Raw genomic sequence first — 20,134 nt, 5'->3', positions numbered from 1 at the left:
ATTTTAAAAAAAGCTTTCGTTAAAAAGCTGTTGGGAACAAGCTTTGTTTACAAAAGTTTTGAAATCAGCTTTCTTTACATTTTATAAGGACGCACGCGCAATAGAATCTCTCTTTCTCTCTGTATATTAAAGCTAATTATATTGGTAGAACTTTGCAAATAAATAATTTATTCTTCCCAAAATATACTTAAACTTGTAAGGATTTATTACTGACTTGGTAAAATATGCATTTGTATATAATATGCCTCGAGTTGATGAGTAATAAAAATGACAGTCTTCAAAAGACAATGACTAGATACAAAGATGATGGACCGTTAAAATACAATAAAGTAATATAAAATTTCTCCCTTTCACTTATTCCTTCCCATCTAGAATCGAGTTATTTTACTGCTCTCGGGTGAGTCTGGTAAAGATGAACACTCTGATCTCGTGGGGCTTCCCCGTTGTGGACGAGATGGAGGTCTCTGTGGATTTATGTTGGCATTGGCCTGACGCAGGTTGGCAAAAAATTGTTGACGTCGTGGACCACCACCGCGCAGTGGAAGTGTAGGAATTTCACTTGGAGACTGGGCCATTTCTGCTTGCGAGCAACTACGCATAGCTGGATTAACACACTCATAAACGCTCTATGGAAAGAGAACACAGGTCATGTATCAGTAGTTGAAATTTCAAAAGACCCCATTCTGTCTCAGCATTTACCTGTTCGGAAGAGTACTGATTATTCTGCGCGAAGGCAAGCGAAGTAAGCGACGGCAACGCCTGAGCAATGTCCGAACGCTCAATACCGCGCACGATAAGAAACGTACGCGGAATAAGCACTCCCACCAATATGGCCCAACCGGTGGCCTGAAGACCCAAAGGAATAGCTGCATCACGTATCTCATCTCCGAAAAATGACATTCCAATCCAAACAATCCAAATGAGAAAAGTCAGCACTGCACCAATAACAATGAGGATTCCTTCCCGATAATTCCGTTGTGAGCGATATATGAACGGTACCAGGGCGACAACTCCCACCAGCAAGATGAAATCGTAAGCGACCAAAACCCACAGCCAGTGTCCATAGTACATATTCTCGCATGATATACTCTCAGTGGCGACATGCATAATCACAAGCAGCTGTATGGACATACCCAACTGCACGAAGATACTGAGAATGCAAATGACTGCCTGAATGTAGCCGTTGACATGGGACAAAAATCCGCCCTCTGAGCCGATCGATGCTAGCATTACGGCACGGCAAAGCAGCAACGAAAATGTAAAGCAGTAGACGAGGGTCATAATGAAAACGCGCACGGCGCAAAGGGTGTTCAGTGTGGCGGCATCTTCGAAAGTCACGTGCGAGTTACGGTGTTCGCCAATGTACTCCAAAGAGAATGGCACAAACGATGTGAATAGTAAAATCAAAGAGAGCAATAAGAGAATCGAGGTGACCGGGTTGCCTTCGAACACGTCGCCCAAGGATATGCGCACTACTATGAACACCAATATGGCCAAGGTTATTATTAAGCCGAGAATAGCGGCCGTCATCCCGGTGGCTACCCAAGCATCGGGCTTAATACGCCAGAACATCACAGATTCTCCATCGAATAAAAACGGATACCTTGCATTCTCCCCCGCACTGTACTGGCAATTGAAGACCTGTCCGAACTTCGGTTTCAGCTCTAGACTTGTGCTGTTCGCTCTGTTGTAGTGATAGAAAGTAGTTATGTTGGTAACAAAGTTTTGGGACGCAATCTCCCGCAGTTCTATGTGATCCTCGCCAGACGAAATGGTTGCAGTTCCGTGACCATTTTCGCTGACTTTCTGATACATTTGGAAGTTCATTAGGGAAGCAAATCGATGCATGTGTAATAGTTCTAGAATTTTTGCAGGTTCGTAGTACTGACGATACTCAGGCGTTTGCCAGTCGGCGATGAACGTGAGAAAATTGAAGCATGACTCGAATATGAAAATGTTTTGCTCCCGCTTACAGTTGCGCATCAACGAGCCCTTAAGCCAACGCACCAGCTCCAGCATTGGACGAGCAAAAGCGAAAACTCGAGATGGTTGAACTGATTTGCCCTTAAATGTTTCGTCTAATGTAGATAAGGTAGAATTCCCGTCAATCGCATCCGCATCTATTTCGCGTTCCATAAGTATATATGATTTATCTGGTAGATCTGTAGTGAAAAATATTCAATACTATAGACGCTTTTTTATGTATGGGCTACTGAATACTCAAACACGGAGTTTAGTCCTTGTTTCTGGCGAGTTTTACCTGATATAAACGTACGATATGCGCGATCGGTGGGAACTGCGAAAATTGTGCCATTTTCTTCAAAATGGTGAGCCATCTTATTACCGAAAAGGATGTAGACATTTTTGTCGCTCTTGAAATGCATTAAGCACATTTGTTCATGCCGTATTGCCTCCATAAACTCATTATAAGTTGCCAGATTTTCAGTGAGAATTTCCACAGAAGCTATACTTTCTCCCCAAGGCATTTGATGTAATAAGTGCGCCACTTTTGGAAAGAGATATACGTGTGGCGAGAGTATGGGCCAAATATTGTACTCCAGATCTTTGATGATCTGTTCTGAACTCTTGTATACATCATGGTCGACAAATATTCCAATGGCGTGAGTTATGCACTGCTGCAGATACTGCACCTCCTGCATGAGTAAGTTTTCGGCAATTGTTTCATCTTCTATGAGGATAGCACGGACTCCTGTAAATATTAAAGGATTTTCTGAAGCTATAATCAGATATATATAAGAAACTTCTATATTAAATTCGTAATTAAATATGCTTGCATATGTTTCTTTCCCGACAGCAATGCTTTTGCTGGCAGCCCTGCTTTGACATTTCGTTAATGAAAGTGCTAACGGCAGGATAGGCAGCTTGTCTTAAGGTTTTTGAGTTTCATATTGTACATGTACAGCAAAATTCATCAGCCAGCCTGTGGTAAATTTGACTCACCAATTTCAAAATCTGCATCCAACAGATTTGCTCGGTTAATACGGTTCACAACAAAAAGTACCGAGGCGACGTCTGTTGTCAGAATGCTGAGCATGGCATCGCCTTCAATAATGTGGACAAAGTCCCGTTCATAGCGCACATTTTGTGCCTGGTCCATGTCGGTGGGCATTACTCTCAAGCCATGTATGCAAATCTCCGGTATGGTGGCCGATGTACTGCTATCAGTGATCTCCGTTGTCGACGAACTCGGCGGCGGTGTGGTGCTTGTTGCCGCTGTTGCAACTCTAGTTGCGGAACCATTATAGAGGGTTCTCGGCGTTGGTTTAGTAATTTTAAGTAGGCCAGTTTTAAGGGTAGATCCTTGCGCGCAGACACCAATTGAATTTAAGCAAAATGTTGAGGCCAACACAAGAGGCCATAATAAAACTGAAAAGACGTATGGATTTACCTGAAGGCAATTAAGTTTTTTTCAGTGCATGTAGAGAATATTGCTCACCATTTTTTCTTGCTGCCATACTCGTTTATTCGGGAACTTCTACCTCATTTGTAACGCTTCCTGGTTGACAATGTGTCTGCTTGATACCTGGATAGATAATTATGTTTGCGAATCAGGTTAGATATTGAGGTCATAGCAAGAGTGTTATGTAATAATAACGTTCATTCTATCTTAGATCTGGGGCACCACTAACTGAATTATGCAAATTGTGCTGGTTATTCTGCAAGTTTTGTTTCCTCGTTCTTTGGTTTGCCTATTTCTGCATAGCGCCCGCCATTTAGTGTGTCTGCATGTACAAATGTATGTAAATATGCATTGTTTATGGTGGCATTTACATATGTAAAGGAAGGTTATTTTTATTTCCTATTTTCGAATACATATGTACGCATGCAGATGTTTAAACGAACATACGTATTTTGCAGATTTACTATTCACTGTAATCGCATTAGACCTACAGCAATTCGAATAGTAAAGGCAAGGAGACACTGGAATATATCTACATATGTACATTCATATGAACATTCATGCAATGTTGTGCACATTTTGAGGTACATATTTGCTGTTAACCAGACAGCGTAAGTAAGCATTATAAGGAAAACGGAAAAAATATTCATAACAATAATAGAAATAAATAATAACATCGCACAACAGCGTTTCTGATGATTAGGTTATGTTACATGATACTACCCTAATTTATAATGACCACTTAAACTCTGTGCATGAAATTTCTCTATCAGCTCTAGTTTGAAATTATGACAAATGGTATTTCGCATTTTTTCGTATTTTCGAACTTTTTTTTGTATATAAGAAATTGCGTGAAAATAATGCCAAAAATCAATGGTAAGTCCTAGCTACTTCAAACTTTATCATAATAAAATTTATTGGACTACAAAATTTCATACTCGAAAAAATTCTAAAAAAATCCGATTAAAAAGTTGCAAATTTGCATGAAAATTTATTGAATTTTCCTGAGTTTTGCACAAAGTCTAAAAGTACTATTTTTATATTTTAGAAGTTGCGGCCAGAGAGCTGTTCTGAATGTTCCAACAATAGTCAGCCATCATGTGTGGTGGTTTTACAAAAGTGAAATCTATAACTCGTAAACAAGAGCTGCTAGAAAAGAAATTAGGCTACATATATTTAGAAACAGCGAAGTAAAATTAAAAAAAAATGTAATTTTGTTGGCCAGTGTTATTAATAAGTTTTTATCATAATCAACAATTTTTTAAGCTTAGATATGATTTATTACTCGGCCATAAAAATACGAAAAACAAATAAGAACGAGCCCGCATTAAAGTTAAAATTCTTAAAATAAAAATTAACTTAAAAACAAGTAAGTAAGTAAGTAAGGCTATGCCGAAGGCTTCATACCTTTCTTGAACATCAAAAAATTTTACTTTAACAGATTACTGCATTTTTTTTCAACCGAGCTACAAAAGAACACTCGCTTAAATGACGAAATACCTGCAAAGCAACAACACAAACTCGGCTATTTATCCGAGTTCAGCCAGGTCGGTTAAAAAAATATGCGATCGGAGGGTAGTGTTGGTAAGTGAAAAAACTGTTTTTATATCCATGTTTGTGATCGGTATGTAAGGCTGTAACGCAATTTAATGTGATTAGCTGCCTTAACAAAAAAGTTATATCGCACAAACTTGTATTTGAACGATCACTCGTATGGGAAATATAGATGATACAGCACGGATCTTGACAAATTTCTCAGTGCACTTTGTATGATTACCTCTAGCTCATGAAATTTCTGGGTTTTAGGTGTCCAAATAAAGGAGTTTTTAAGTAGAACCCCATATAGGAATAATCAGTTGTATGGACGCTATAGGTTATAGTGACCCGATCGTAATAATTTTCACTCCTTTTTGCTTCTAGCTGCATAAATGAAGGAGGTATAATGAAAAATCTCATATTTGAACAATCAATTGTATGTAGCTATGTATATGTTGTTGTGGTCCGTTTTTCCGGTTCCGACAAATGATTAATATATATCGGATATCTCGAAAACTGAGAGACTAGATTGTATATAAACAGACGGACAGACGAACATGGCTAAATCGGCTCAGATCGACGTCCTGATCATATAAGTAAGTATACATTTTTGTGGGTCTATCTCTTCTTATTCTGGTACTAACAAACATCGGGCCAAAGTTATAATAACATTTCATGCTCATGAAAGGTATAAAGAACAACCACAGCAACCACACAATCAAGTCTAAATAGTTACAAAATCCATTACCGTTACCCTGGATTGTACATATTTGGGTTGGCAAATGTAAAAGTGTAAAAAGCAACAACAGTTAACGTTGCGAACTGATTTCAGTGTGTAGACCATTGGCTCTATAAGCCGGAGTCGTTGGTTCGAATTCCAGTAAACTCGATGAAGAAGTGTGACGAGGATAATGGAGCATATTATAGACGGAATAAAGTAATTTCTAAAGTTAGTTGTAATTTTTTTCACTGATATTCTATCGAAAATTATGTCAAAAAGCCTTAACTATCTTTAAAGTCGGCTTTATTTTGACTCTGAATATACCACAATCATATTAACCCATTTGTGCTCTCTGTACTATATAAACGACACCAATTCAACCCACGTTTAAAAGTTTACTATTATTATTAAAGCGAAATTGCTTAATAATTTACTGGTATTAATTTCACATCAGATAGAATAAAAGATAAAAAGGTATAACTGGGGATACCGGATTTGGACAATTACAAATCGACTTTTCACATTAGAAGTGATCCACATGAAAAGCTGGGATGTTTTCTTGAATTATTGCACTTTGCTTTAAAATATCCGATATTATAAAGTGGAAAGAGAGTAAATTAATCAAAACGTTATGCCTTGTCAGGTAATGTTTTAACAAGTAATTTTTAGAAAAAAAAACCGACTTCAACTCTCATATAAAAAAAAAAAATATATATATATCTCATGATCCGCTGATCGGATCTTAACCAGATTAGTATGGGACCACCCCGAAATCGGTTGACGTGGTCCAAAGTTATGCGGTAACATACATCAAAAAAAAAAAAAAATATTCCGACGAACTGATAACCTCCTCCTTTTTTGGAAGTCGGTTAAAAATTAACACGCCTAAGTGACCGCTGTACTAAAAAAGTACACTCCCAAAAGTTAACTTTTAAGCTTTTTTTCGTTAATTTTATTTCCTTAGTTTGTTTAAAATGGTTTTTATGATCACATAAATAAAAGTAGATATAATAAAACTCCAACCGTTTTTGTTTGGGCGTAAATGGGTTAATAAATATTGTTCGGAGTAAATGAGTGAAGAAATAAAAAAATGTAGAGCACAACGTTTAGAGTTTTGTCGGCAGAATTTAATTGTTTGTTCATTGCTTGATAGGCCCACAGGTTGGTCTATATGGCGTGGCATTCTGGATGCCTTTATTATTATTTTATCTCATTGTGTTATTTGGCAAACGCTGTGACAGTCTTAAAACGAATAAATAATTAGAGAGGTTTAAAATTGTTAATAAATATGTTTGTTCGTGATTACATTCCAAATTTTCCAGAAAATTTTCACATTATGTATACATATGTGCATGTTTTTATTGTTTCCTACAGAAGTGGGTATATTTGCTCTTAATGACCCACTAGTGTTTTTAGTTATTAAGTACTCGTGTATCTATCCACTTTGTTTTCTACCACCACCTTATACGTTTTTGAAATTGTATTGAGTTACATTTTTAAATATTTTTAACTGCACATTGTCATAATTTCTGCTGGCACACACTTATGTACGTATGTACATGCATTGTATGTACTTGGGCATACATACATACATACACATGTATTTACTGCATACATTATTCTGTACATTGTACATGTTTGACGAACGTGCTCTTTTGAGGTGCTCAATTAAGCATAAAATTGGCTGGTAACATTTTAGCGTATGTAGATGCATATGTACATACATACATACATACATACATACATACATACATACATATGTACATGTTTACTTGCTACTAATAGCTTCAGTTAAAACAGTGGTTAGGTTTTTTTTTCTTTTTCTACACATTCTTCATTGTAATTTTTCACATTTGTCTTCTTTTGTAGGGCACTTGTCCCTGGTTAAATCTAAAAATCAATAGATAAATCCATTTCAGTTGTATGTTGTCAATGTGTTTGTCATGGTGTTAGCCCTCGAAGCACTGTTTCTATGCCAATACTGCCAATAATTTTGCTTGGCCGCCGTTTACATTTATATGCAAATCAGATAAAAAATAATAATTATAATAAATAAAAGTCAGACTGTTTTAATTTAAATTTGATGCCCGTTTTGTGTGCACAAATGAACATTATTACTTTTGACGGTTTTTATGCATTTGCTATGTAGTTAGTTACCACCTTACCACTTTATCAAATGAGCCGGATCTCTGTGCACAGGTACTATTTGAGCGGCAGTAGAATTTTAACTGTTTTACCGTTGTCTTTCACTGTCATTCTACACTTTATTTACCAACCAATTGTATTATTTGAGTGAGTCGGACTTTACGCTTCAGCAGGTTTAAGCTCAAATAAAAAGTGGCCACAGGTTACAGCGCATGCTCCCTTACCCTTTGTAAGGTCGTTCGACAAAAAAAAAAAACGCTAAAAAGGGTAAATAACAATTGCTAAATGCGCGCAGTTGAATTACGACAATTTTTATTTCTGTTACTTGCGCGGATTCATCGCTCGAACTGATACATATGGCTTATTGTTGACCCAACCTGCAGAATATTGGTAGCCGAATGCTAGTTTCTGGATGGCTTCATGTTTACTGCTTTAGAATTTCATTGCCTTGATGACTGTCGACAGTGTTTGGCTTGGTTAATCGTCGCCATGGTTATGTTCATACATACATACATACATACATGTATACATATGTACATAGTTCACAATATGGCTTGTAAATTGTGTATGTATTTGAATATCAAGCTTGCCAACAACGCGAATATTGGGCTATGTCTTAATCGAAGACTATCGAAATTATAAAGGTCGACCAACTTTAGCATCCTGAAAAACTCATTTACCTACTATACAATTAGAAGTGGATATCTAATGATTCGTACCTATTGTTTAGCCCTTTTCCTGTATTTAATTTTTTGTAACATTGGAAGCGTGCTACAAAAAATCTTATTAATATTTCTGAAAACAAATTAAACTTTGGCTGCATTTCTTTATACATTCCAGATAATCCCATTTCACAGCCAGAATAAACAGAACAGGAACGTTCTAAAGAATAAGTAAACAAAACAGTTTATTTCAAACTGAATAGTTTACGTGAATTTCAAAATCAAAAACGTTTCAAAAATATTTTTAGAATTTAATTTAAACAGACCATTTTGTAAAATTCCAGTGACACGCAAGTTGTGGTAATTTACTGTACAAAAAATACGTGAAAGTCAAGTAAAATCGCCAATAAAAGCACATCGTATGGAAATATCTAAAGCGTTTCATCATATAAAAATGCTAAAATTAAACTATCATGAATTAAAATATTTTTCCCGAGTTCTCAAAAAAAATGTAGAATATATTGAACAATTACACGGAAAGGTTGTAAGTGTCTTGTGCAAGACATATATTGTACAAACGTCCGCAAAGGTTGCAGTTGAACAGGCAATTAGGGTGGTTTTTGAAATGCCTGTGCGCTGTTGTTGCAGCAAAGGGTAGGCTTTTGATTTCTTGATCTACTGAAGGCAGAAAAACCGGGAAGGTTTATTAAAACGGGTCATTTGTATTTTATATTGTAATTTTATCTGAAATTTTTCAAAATTTCTTTATATAATTCTCTTCTCATGGAAAAAATTTAAAATTTTTTAATTCAAATCTTAACCAAAGATACTTAAAAAGGTATAAAATATTCATTCCAACATATCTGCATAAAAATCAATTAGTTTGTGCATAAATAATTTCATTAATAATTTAATAATGAAATAAAAGTTTTATTCCGTCAAGCTTAGTGAAATAATTATTGATTTTTCTTGAGTGCTTTTACTCCTTTGCGGACTTTTGTACAATATATTGCAAAAATTTTAGGTAGCTTTAATAGCTACCCAAAAAAACGTTTGAATATTTTTTTTTTTTTACATTTGGTATTATGAGGCTCTATGAACCTTGCAATTAAGAGGACAAATTTTTATATTTATCAGGGACGGATTTGACCGGAAAGGATTAGAAATCCATTCATACATACATATTTATCTGTAATTGAAATTTTATTTTTTTCTATTTTGAAAATAGTGCCTTCAAATTAGTGTAAAAATTGTCAGTCTATGCAGCATCTATTTTTCAATAGGGAATATAATCTTGATCATCACTTTGCGTAGGATTTAAAAATTTGTGATGAAATTATATGCGTCTGGAATTACCACAAATGCACAAAGCCATTGTAAATTTATGATGTGTGTGTATGTTTTATATCTCTATGTCCAAGGCGAATTCATATAAGGTGGTTTGGTTTCAACAGCTGTGAATGGTGCTTGAATGTCAAAATGTTGTATTTCACTAGTGAGTGAGTGCAACTTTCTTTTCCTCTGTTTCCTTCAAGGAAGAATTACTAAAATTTGACGATGGCCTATTAAAATAAAAAATGAAATACATATAAGTTAAGTCTCAATGAGCGAGGTGAATTAAAAAATTTAAGTTGCGGTGAACCAACCGTTCACTGAAGATCAAATTCAAACAACGATTTCACAACGTTATAAAAGTTTTTTATTCTGTGCTCAATGCACCACTAAATTTATGTTATAAAAGTAAACCTATCGTGTGCTCAATGCACCGCCCAAAAATAGACTGATCTTAACAATTCAATATTCCTACCAACTAACTTCTTCGATCGATTGCGCGTGTAGGCCGATATTGCCTACCTTGCAATTTTTTGAAATCGAGCAATAACCACGCCTACCTCCCATATAATGGTAATTTACAGAAATACGAGATTTCCAATAATACGCATCAAATATGTACATATGTTTTGTATAGGGTGTTATCAATCCCAATTTGCAGAATTTCGTATTAAGTATTAAACGCAAGATGGTTAAGCATGCCGTGTCTTTGTATCAAACTTTTTTTTAACAAAAGTTACGCCAAGGCGAATTTATATAAGGTGGTGTTACTAGCTCAGCTGATTTTGTGTATGTGTTTCGCCGCACGGCTTCTGATATCAAATTGAAAAATTTTTGTTTGAATTTCTACACACACTCTTACAGATTTTGACAGTTTATGCGCCGAAGCAAAAACAAAAGACATGTAAATTTTTGTTTTTGTACTCCTGCTATCACCTTATATTAATTCGCCTTGAGTTACGCACTTTGAGTTCTCCACCTCAGTGTATTAAATTTTTCGGGCACAATTCAATGAAACACAAATTGACATTTTCGTCAAAAATTAAAAAAAAAACTTTTTTAGAAAAGTCTCAATATTTTTTGCCGCCCTTATTTATTTATAAGGTTCCTACCATTTCCTACCAAATCATCTCTGCAACGTGTCTGCTCAAGTGCCGTCTCAGCCGGAGAGTCGGTAAGGACTAGAACCATACGACTTAAACCCCACTATCGCTAGCACTCGATTATCTTAGCAAAATGGTACGACAACGGCCACGAAAGTCCATCGAGGAACTATATGCGTCAAAATTCGAAGCGAATTCAATGAAATCTCAAGTAAACAATAGCATACTAAAGAATTCGCGAGACCGCGGAGAATACGGAGCTTACATTATCACTTCGAACACGCCATACAATACCAACTGTCAAGCGGCGTCCGCCAACGCAGCTAATCTGAATGCAAACGGTGCCCCAATGGGAGCCAGCAGCATGACGACTGGCCGACGAAAGAGCGCTCGCCCCGGTAGCAGCAGTATGAAGCCAGACAAGTATTTCGGCAAGGAGGAGAAAGCACTGAATCTGGATGATATCAAGAAAGATCATAGCAGCGCTGCAAAAGCTAAAACCACGCGACCGGAGAAGAACAGCTATGGTGCAACATCGGCGGTGTACAATGTGCCAAACTTGTTCGACAATAAGAACTATGTGAACTTTGCCGATAGTAGTGGTCAAAAAGAACATACCAATCATCACCATCATCATCACGCAAGAAATCACGACGATGATAAGGACGATGACACTGAGGAGTTTTTTGAACTCATACGCCAAACCGTAGAAAACGCTATTGGGGTAAGAGTTGACAGCACAACTGAAATACTAATTTTCAATGTTTCCCTCTTAGAAATCTATCTCAGATTTACTTAATCGGAATTTTCGTGAACTATCGGCAAAGGTCGATCGCTTTTCAGCTGAACTGAAATCCACCAATGCCTTGCTGAACAAACTTCAAACTGATATTAATAACAGTAAGCGACATTTGAAAGTTTCTGTACAATTTTGATGTTTTTGTTTCATCTACTCCATAGAGGTTGTCCACTATGGCGAGGAGAATTCGCGACACTTTAGGTATCTTTGCATGAAGTCGGAATATGACAAGATGTTCTACCAACACCATACGATGCTGGTGGCATCCACGTCAGGGACTCAACCAACTGCTGCACCAAATCCACCCGCAGCGCAACCCCAGAAACATTGTAGCGGATCGAAGCCAAGTACATCGACCAATGAATGTGAAAAGGCACAAAATTCCTGTTCCTGCCGCAGCACTATAAAATCGTCGCCCTCGGAGCCCCACAAGACCTCTTCTGAAGAGCGCAGCATTGGTCAAAAGTCATCCGAGATTGGAATGCGGGAAGTGCTGGAGCACATTCAACGCTTCTGCACTCAAATGCAAATGAGTGAACTAAAATGCGACGATCAACCATTGCCCAAAAGCAACAGCTACCGCTTGGAAGAAGCCATGAAAATCAGCAAGCCCGTCTTCGATGAGGATGACGATGAATTTCAAATGAGCTCAGATGGCATGACGCCGCGCAGCGACGAACACTTGCACCACAGCAAGTATGGCGGTACGACAATGCGTAGTGGCAGTACAGCACGTGGCGGCAACGGAGGCGGAGACGCCTAAGGCGAAGGTATACATATCTACATATTAAAACATTAAAAGGAAGAGCTAAATAGAAGATCGAAGCAATCTAAAAACAAATTATAATAAATTTTATGTGAATATTGAACACTGTGAGAGAGTGCCTCACTGAAAAGTAAATATGTATTATAAACATTTTAAGTCTTGCTCCAAATTGTGCTCATTATCGGTTATTTTTTTCTTGAAGAATTGGAAATTTTTAACCAAAATGTATTTTGTATTTGCTTTCTTGGTTTTATTCTTTTATGGAATAAACTAAAGCTGATTGTTTTGCACTTCTAGTAAAATTTCTGAAATTATTTTTGGTCTTTAGAGATAAACGATTTTGAGTAAATATTTGTTTGTCTCTGGGGGTTTCAATATATACTTATATATACTTATAAACTGGGACGCGACACATATTTATTTTTCTTTAGTTTATTTAATGTTACTTTTATGAAAATTAGCTGTTCACTTAACAAATACCCGGGTACAATATGGAATCTTTCGGTGAATACTGCGCATGCGCTGAAAAATGAGCACGAACACCCACGGAGAAAAGATCAAGTGAGGCCCCGAACGACCGAAACCGATTAAGCACGGATTGTCTGCAATCGTATCAAAAATATTTACTTTGACGAAAAAATTAAGCATAGAAATTAGTTCCATTATAAATTTCATGTTCGGAAAACTAGAGATATATGTATACTTATCATCGCTTAATCATATGAGACATTCTTTTTTCATATCGGACACCAAATTTGGTGTCACACTTTCGATTAGCTTCAAATTTTTGTATGGGTTCTATCATATATGTAATACTCCTATATTGGCAGTAAGAGCTAGTACCATCCGAAAAGACACAGAGTACAGATATATCAATAAACACGTACGAAAGAAAAGGAACACATACGTTTATAAATAAACATGTACACAACACATATACAAAAACGGCACTCCCCAGTGGGAATTAGGAGCACGTAATAATACCTTATTAGCAACTTACTCTTCACCTGGCAGTCATTACCATTTCCCTGCCGAACGTCCCTTACTTTTACAAAGGCATGGCCGCCTTATGTAAGTAGGGATTTAGAATGTACATTTGGTAGCAGACATACTTCTGAGCCGCTTTACAAAGTAAGTTACGTGTAATGCAGAGCAGTCGCTCGGAGTAGTTCGGTGCTTGGAAATAACTTCGGCTGCACGTTATTTTGCAACTGACAACGTAATGTGTCTTCGGAGGTGTTCATTTTGCCCTTTACTAGTAGATGACATTGGCCATGATGACAATTTTGGTACTAAAAACTGAAAGAAAACATGGCTTACCTCGCAAGGTGCTTACCTATTTTCCCAGTGGGTCAAGTACGCAATACATTGACAAAAACGGTACTAGACTGTCTCGCTTTGATTTCGGAATGCTTACACATTGAGAAGCTAGCTTACTGCCTATATAGAAGTATTACATATATGGGTTCTATACATGAAATAAGCTGTGTTCGAGGTTTTTTTTTCGGAGATATGATCTGTTAAAGTTTGCATTTTTTCGTGATTCTGATTATTCGTGTACTTTTCAAATCGTTATATCTCGCGTTCTGCTGATCATACAAACTTCATCTTAACGTAATTTTAACCCTTTCCCTGCATTTGTACAATATATTGTACATTTAATTTTTTGTAACATTGGAAGCGTGCTACTAAAAATCTAAATCTAAAAATATTTTTGAAAACAAATTAAATTTTACGAAGTTTTGGAATGTTCCGAATCGTTTACGTAAATTTCAAAATCAAAAACGTTTCAAAAATATTTTTAGAATTTAATTCAAAAATATACCATTTTACAAAATTCCAGTGACACGCAAGTTGTGGTAATTTACCGTACAAAAAATACGTGAAATATAAAAAGCATTTCATCATATCTGTGTTCGTATGGAACAGTAGCTTATGTCGAAAGGCTGGCTTTAGTATAATGCGGCATTCCCTTTGTTCTTTAAACGACAACGAATTTTTTGATGAGACTTAATAAGAATATTGATTTGCTAGTATCGGAACTATTTCTTGCGCGTTTATTAGCCAAAAGTTCTTCAACGGCTCAGCGCCAATGAGTCATTCGCAATCGTATGCTGCGAATGCCAATTTATACTAAAGCCAGCCTTTCGATATAAGCTTCTTTTCCATACGAACACAGATATAAAAGTGCTAAAATTAAACTATGATGAATTAAAATATTTTTCCCCAGAGCTCAAAAACAATTTACCAATATATTGAACAATTACACGGAAAGGTTGTAAGTGTCTTGTGCAAGACATATATTGTACAAACGTCCGCAAAGGTTGCAGTTGAACAGGCAATTAGGGTGGTTTTTGAAATGCCTGTGCGCTGTTGTTGCACTAAAGGGTAGGTTCTTGATTTCTTGATCTACTGAAGGCAGAAAAACCGGGAAGGTTTATTAAAACGGATCATTTGTATTTTATATTGTAATTTTATCTGAAATTTTTCAAAATTTCTTTATATAATTTTCTTCTCATGGAGAAAATTTAATATTTTTTAATGCAAATCTTAACCAAAGATACTTAAAAAAGTATAAAATATTCATTCCAACATATCTGCATAAAAATCAATTAGTTTGTGCATAAATAATTTCATTTTCAATGAAATATAAGTTTTCTTCCGTCAAATTTAGTGAAATATTTATTGAGTTTTCTTGAGGGCTTTTAATCCTTTGCGGACTTTTGTACAATATATTGCACAAATTTGAGGCAGCCCTAATAGCTACCCAAAAAAATTTTTTAATATTTTTTCTTTACTTTTGGTATTATGAGGCTCTATTCAAGTATTTTGTAACTTAAAAAAAAATTTAAAATAGGTCGCATAGGGAAGTTATAAACATGATTCAATAATAAAAGATTTGCTCAGAAGACAGTTCTCTCGCTCCCTCTTGTCAAATCCCTTAGCATGGCATTGTGTGTGGGTTCGTGTGTGTGTGCAAAGCTTCTGTAAGGAAGTTAAGGGAGTGTAAAAACTGGAATGTCACTAGTGAGCAATCATTTAGTTATTAAATCATGAGTTATAAACAGGTGAAGTAATAAAATAGCAGTCTCGCTTTATTGTCCGTAGATTATTCAAATTTTCAAATAATATAGCGTCAAATCTTTCTTCTCGATCTTATTATTACACCTGGGGGAGATTCTGTTACCAGTACTTGCAAGTTTCTAATGGAAATGCATTCAAAAATTTGCAATAGAGAGCGAATTCGAGAACCTAACAATCCGAGAGAGCTGCAAATTCGTGCAAGTAAAAATTGTACTAGCAGGAATTCGCAGATGATAAAAATGAGGTTATGTTTCACATTCAAATGTAAACAAAGTGTTTAAAAGGATGATTTCATTTAACAAAATTAGTGAAAATAAAATATGCGTGAACTATTTAACTCCAAGGTATATTTTTTTTATTTTTATACGCTCTTGCTGCAAGTACTTACTGGATGAAGTCGAAAACGTCCATCTCTAGTTAACACTAATCCCAAGTTAAGCCTCTTTATCGACATGCTTATGCATAACATTCTGGTCATCACTACCTCCCAGTTAAACGTCATTATCGACATAATGCATATAACATATAATCGATAAAGCAGTTGTTTCATTTAACCGAAACTTCTACCTCCGGACATTGAGTAACCGGTCCTTAGCGCATCTACAGTTCATATCACTTCATACCATGGGGGGGATTCTATAACCAGTTAGCAACAATTTTCGAATCGCTATCGCACTTTTTGATGCAATTTTGCCCAATTATTTACCATATTTCTAGCTGCGTTTGTAAAATACTTTTCACTTAAATTTTCCGGCTTCAGTCTTCCTTTCCATTTTCCTCGCAAAGAACCCAATACAGTAGAAAATACTAAATAAGCTTTCACTGGACATTGAAATAATGGCAAATATTAAAATACTTTCACTGTGGCAACTACAATTTTCAGGAAGGAAACACTTGCCGGCCGGTCTCTGAGCTTAAGCCGGTTCTCTTTGCATCGTTAACTTAACATCTAACAAACCTCCTTGGGCACTGAAAGAGCATTCGTTTCAATGACGCGCATGAGCACGAAATGGCTTACACAAAAGCTCTCTGTCCTGTTTTAAGAACGATTTTAATGTTAAAGTGAAAGATACGAACCAACATTTTATTTACTAGTTAGGTACATATTTGTGTTAACAGCTAAGTATAAAGCTTTCAAGACAAATTTGAAGAAATATTTTCCATTGTTACTGTTGCTTGAAAAAGTATTTTGCTTTTGCTGTATACTTCCTTAAAGCAATAAATATGCAAGCATTTTCCTGAATGAAATATATATAAATTTTCCACTTTACAATATTTTCAGCATTTTAAAGAAAATAATAAAATACGACTTCTGTAAAGTAGTTCCGACTCATGCACACATACATATAGCGTACGTTGGTACCTAGGGTGGTTCACAAATTACATTGAACTTTGTTATTGAGCTACATATGTAGATACGTACCCCTACACCTCTGTCAGTACATACGATACTGATTGTGTCGAAATTTGATGCGATTTTATGTATAGGTCGGGTGGGAATTCGAAAATTTCTTAACTAGATTTTGGCAATTTGTAAGGCTTTTTTATACCTTTCATGAGCATGAAATGGTATTATAACTTTGGTCCGATGTTTGTAAGTACCAGAACAAAAAGAGATAGACCCATGAAAATGTATACTTATATGATCAGAACGTCGAGCTGAGTTGATTTAGCCATGTCCGTCTGTCCGTCTGTCCGTCTGTCTGTCTGTTTGTATGCAATCTAGTCTCTCAGTTTTCGAGATATCCGGATCAAATTTGGTAGGTGGGTGTATTTTTATAATGTATTAATCATTTGTCCGAACCGGAAGAATCGGACCACTATAACATATAGCTCCCATACAACTGATTGTTCAGATATGAGATTTTTCATTATAACTTCTCCATTTATGCAGCTGCGAACATGAAATTTTGCAATACTTGCACCCATTATCAACAGAATACTTACAGTGAAAATTACAAAGATCGGGTCACTATAACCTATAGCTCCCATACAACTGATTGTTCAGATATAAAATTTTGCGTTATAAGTCCTCCATTTATATAGCTAGGAACATGAAATTCCGCACTGTTTTCAATAATTATCAACAGAAAACTTACAGTGAAAATTAAAAAGATCGGGTAACTATAACCTATAGCTCCCATACAACTGATTGTTCAGATCTGAGATTTTTCGTTATAATTCCTCCATTTATGTAGCTAGGACCATGAAATTTCGCGCTGTTTTCACTTATTATCAACAGAAGACTTACAGCGAAAATAACAAAGATCGGGTCACTATAACCTGCAGCCCCCATACAACTGATTGTTCAGATATGAGGTCTTTTATCATAACTCCTCCATTTATGCAGTTAGGAACATGAAATTTCGCACCATTTTCACTCATTATTAACAGAATACTTACAGTGAAAATAACAAGGATCGGATGACTACAACATATATCTTCCATACATCTGATTGTTCAGATATGGGATTTTACTGTAAAACTCCTTTATTTGAACAGCTAAAACCGATAAATTTCGTAAGATATTTTATAAATAACTAGCAATTACCCGGCGTGCTTCGCTGCGCCTTAAATGTATTTTTGTGTTGTAACTCTCCCCCTAAGCTCTTATGGCCTCATTTACAAAATATTTTTAAAGAACTTTATGAAGTTAGATTTAAAAAAATCGATCTATGAAGCATTGTTTATTTTTTTTTTGAGTTAATATATTTTCGAAGGTAATTAGAAAATATGTAAAGAACCGACTTTCTCTTGGAAATTTAATTTATAATCTTATAACTGGAGTCTACTATCGCACCCTTTCCTCAAACGTGTATTGATTCAATATTCAAATAACGTATATTTATATAATTTGAAAAAATCTCCCTACTATACAAATATGTACAGCAATATTAAATAATATTTTCAAATGTTGTGAGAGGGAGTAACAAAACAAAATTACTTTTAAGGCGCAGCGAAGCACGCCGGGTATTCGCTAGTGTCACATGAAATTAACTGAGCAAAGTACAATGAATAGCTGTTAAACAATGGCACCATCTACTTTAAATGAAACATACTTATTTTCGTGGGGGATACTCACACACCATATACTTTTCTATTGAAATTTTTCCTGAATTTTCCTAGCTATAAACCTCCAACGAATGCAAAACCGTGAAAATCGGTTCGTGCGTTCTGGAGTTATAGCGTCAGGAAGGAAAACCCTACTTATTTTTATATTAATTTTTATATTAAAGAAGATTAAAGAACTGTCCGCATTACTCAATTTTATTTTTCACTAAAACGGTATTCATGAATTTTTTAATTTTTTTTTTATTTGCTTCCGCATACTTTTGACATAACAGCTTTCATTTTATGCCGATATTAAACAAATACAGCCTAAGTTTACCCGGGTCCACGTTTTGGTCTGTATCTCGTGACCCAAGTCACCCAGCTATATGAAAAGTGCTCAATCTTAAAGCATTCATGAACAGCTTTCATTTGATACCCATATTAAACAAATACACCCAAGGTTACCCAGGTCCACGTTTTGGTCTATATCTCGAGACCCTAGTCACCCAGCTATTTGAAAAGTGCTCTATCTTAAAGCATTCATGAACAGCTTTAATTTGATACCCATATTAAACAAATACATCCTAAGGTTACCCGGGTCCACGTTTTGGTCTGTATCTCGAGACCCTAGTCACCCAGCTATATGAAAAGTGCTCAATCTTAAAGCACTCATGAACAGCTTTAATTTGATACCCATATTAAACAAATACATCCTAAAGTTACCCGGGTCCACGTTTTGGTCTGTATCTCGAGACCCTAGTCACCCAGCTATATGAAAAGTGCTCAATCTTAAAGCATTCATGAACAGCTTTCATTTGATACCCATACTGAACAAATATACCCAAGGTTACCCAGGTCCACGTTTTGGTCTATATCTCGAGACCCTACTCACCCAGCTATATGAAAAGTGCTCAATCTTAAAGCATTCATGAACGGCTTTCATTTGATACCCATATTGAACAAATACACCCAAGGTTACCCAGGTCCACATTTTGGTCTATATCTCGAGACCCTAGTCACCCAGCTATATGAAAATTGCTCTATCTTAAAGCACTCATGAACAGCTTTAATTTGATACCCATATTAAACAAATACATCCTAAGGTTACCCGGGTCCACGTTTTGGGGCCACGCCCCCTTTATATATCAAAATATTTTTTACCCTGTGACCATCCCTGGAAGATATCCAGTGCGTGTGTAAAATTTGGTTACGATCGGCTTATTCGTTTAGGAGCCAAGTGTGTCTATAGGTACATACATAATTTGAATTTTATATATATAGATAATACAAAGTCTACTGAGAAAATCGTCAAAATCTATGCTGTATAAGCTTTATCTCCTATAGCACTAATTGTTAAGATACCAGTTTTTGCCATATATCTCCTTTATGTACGAAACTAAACCCAATAAATTGTGCTACCGGTTTACATACCGATCACATAGCGGTGAAAATCACTTAGATTGGTGTCATATAAAGTATATCTTCCATACCTCTGATTGTTTAGATGCGATTTT

The 20,134-nt window shown here is 35.9% G+C and overlaps 2 protein-coding genes across 2 annotated transcripts; one reads left to right on the top strand and one right to left on the bottom strand.

Annotated features, from left to right (window-relative positions):
* Positions 1 to 190: 190 nt before the first annotated feature.
* Positions 191 to 8,068, bottom strand: LOC118751240 (protein bride of sevenless-like). Its single transcript, XM_036486017.1, has 6 exons — positions 7,844 to 8,068; positions 3,458 to 3,544; positions 2,962 to 3,387; positions 2,261 to 2,737; positions 700 to 2,162; positions 191 to 626 (listed from the first exon to the last, which is right to left on the bottom strand). Exons 2-6 carry the CDS (start codon positions 3,474 to 3,476, stop codon positions 369 to 371), a joined length of 2,643 nt encoding a protein of 880 aa, XP_036341910.1. The 5' UTR covers positions 3,477 to 3,544; positions 7,844 to 8,068; the 3' UTR covers positions 191 to 368.
* A 2,877-nt stretch (positions 8,069 to 10,945) lies between these two features.
* On the top strand, positions 10,946 to 12,532 carry LOC118751239. The gene is made up of 3 exons (XM_036486016.1): positions 10,946 to 11,644; positions 11,697 to 11,820; positions 11,881 to 12,532. The coding sequence occupies exons 1-3, from the start codon at positions 11,054 to 11,056 to the stop codon at positions 12,480 to 12,482; spliced, it is 1,317 nt and encodes a 438-aa protein (XP_036341909.1). The 5' UTR covers positions 10,946 to 11,053; the 3' UTR covers positions 12,483 to 12,532.
* Positions 12,533 to 20,134: the final 7,602 nt, after the last annotated feature.

The sequence above is a fragment of the Rhagoletis pomonella genome, unplaced genomic scaffold, assembly GCF_013731165.1.
Source record: "Rhagoletis pomonella isolate Grant_MI unplaced genomic scaffold, Rhpom_1.0 Rhpom_scaffold_00613, whole genome shotgun sequence".
Lineage (NCBI taxonomy): Eukaryota > Metazoa > Arthropoda > Insecta > Diptera > Tephritidae > Rhagoletis > Rhagoletis pomonella.
The sequence above is the reverse complement of the archived record's forward strand: the minus strand, read 5'-3'. Positions and strand labels throughout refer to the sequence as shown.

Bases quoted from the DNA above. Each gene is read 5' to 3' on its own strand.
- LOC118751240 (XM_036486017.1), bottom strand. The intron at 2,163-2,260 runs GTAAAACTCGCC...TTTTCACTACAG, and splicing joins ATATCGTACGTTTATATCAG to ATCTACCAGATAAATCATAT. The intron at 627-699 runs GTAAATGCTGAG...CTCTTTCCATAG, and splicing joins ATCAGTACTCTTCCGAACAG to AGCGTTTATGAGTGTGTTAA.
- LOC118751239 (XM_036486016.1), top strand. From the start codon at position 11,054: ATGGTACGACAACGGCCACGAAAGTCCATCGAGGAACTATATGCGTCA. The intron at 11,645-11,696 runs GTAAGAGTTGAC...TTTCCCTCTTAG, and splicing joins CCGTAGAAAACGCTATTGGG to AAATCTATCTCAGATTTACT. The intron at 11,821-11,880 runs GTAAGCGACATT...TCTACTCCATAG, and splicing joins TCAAACTGATATTAATAACA to AGGTTGTCCACTATGGCGAG.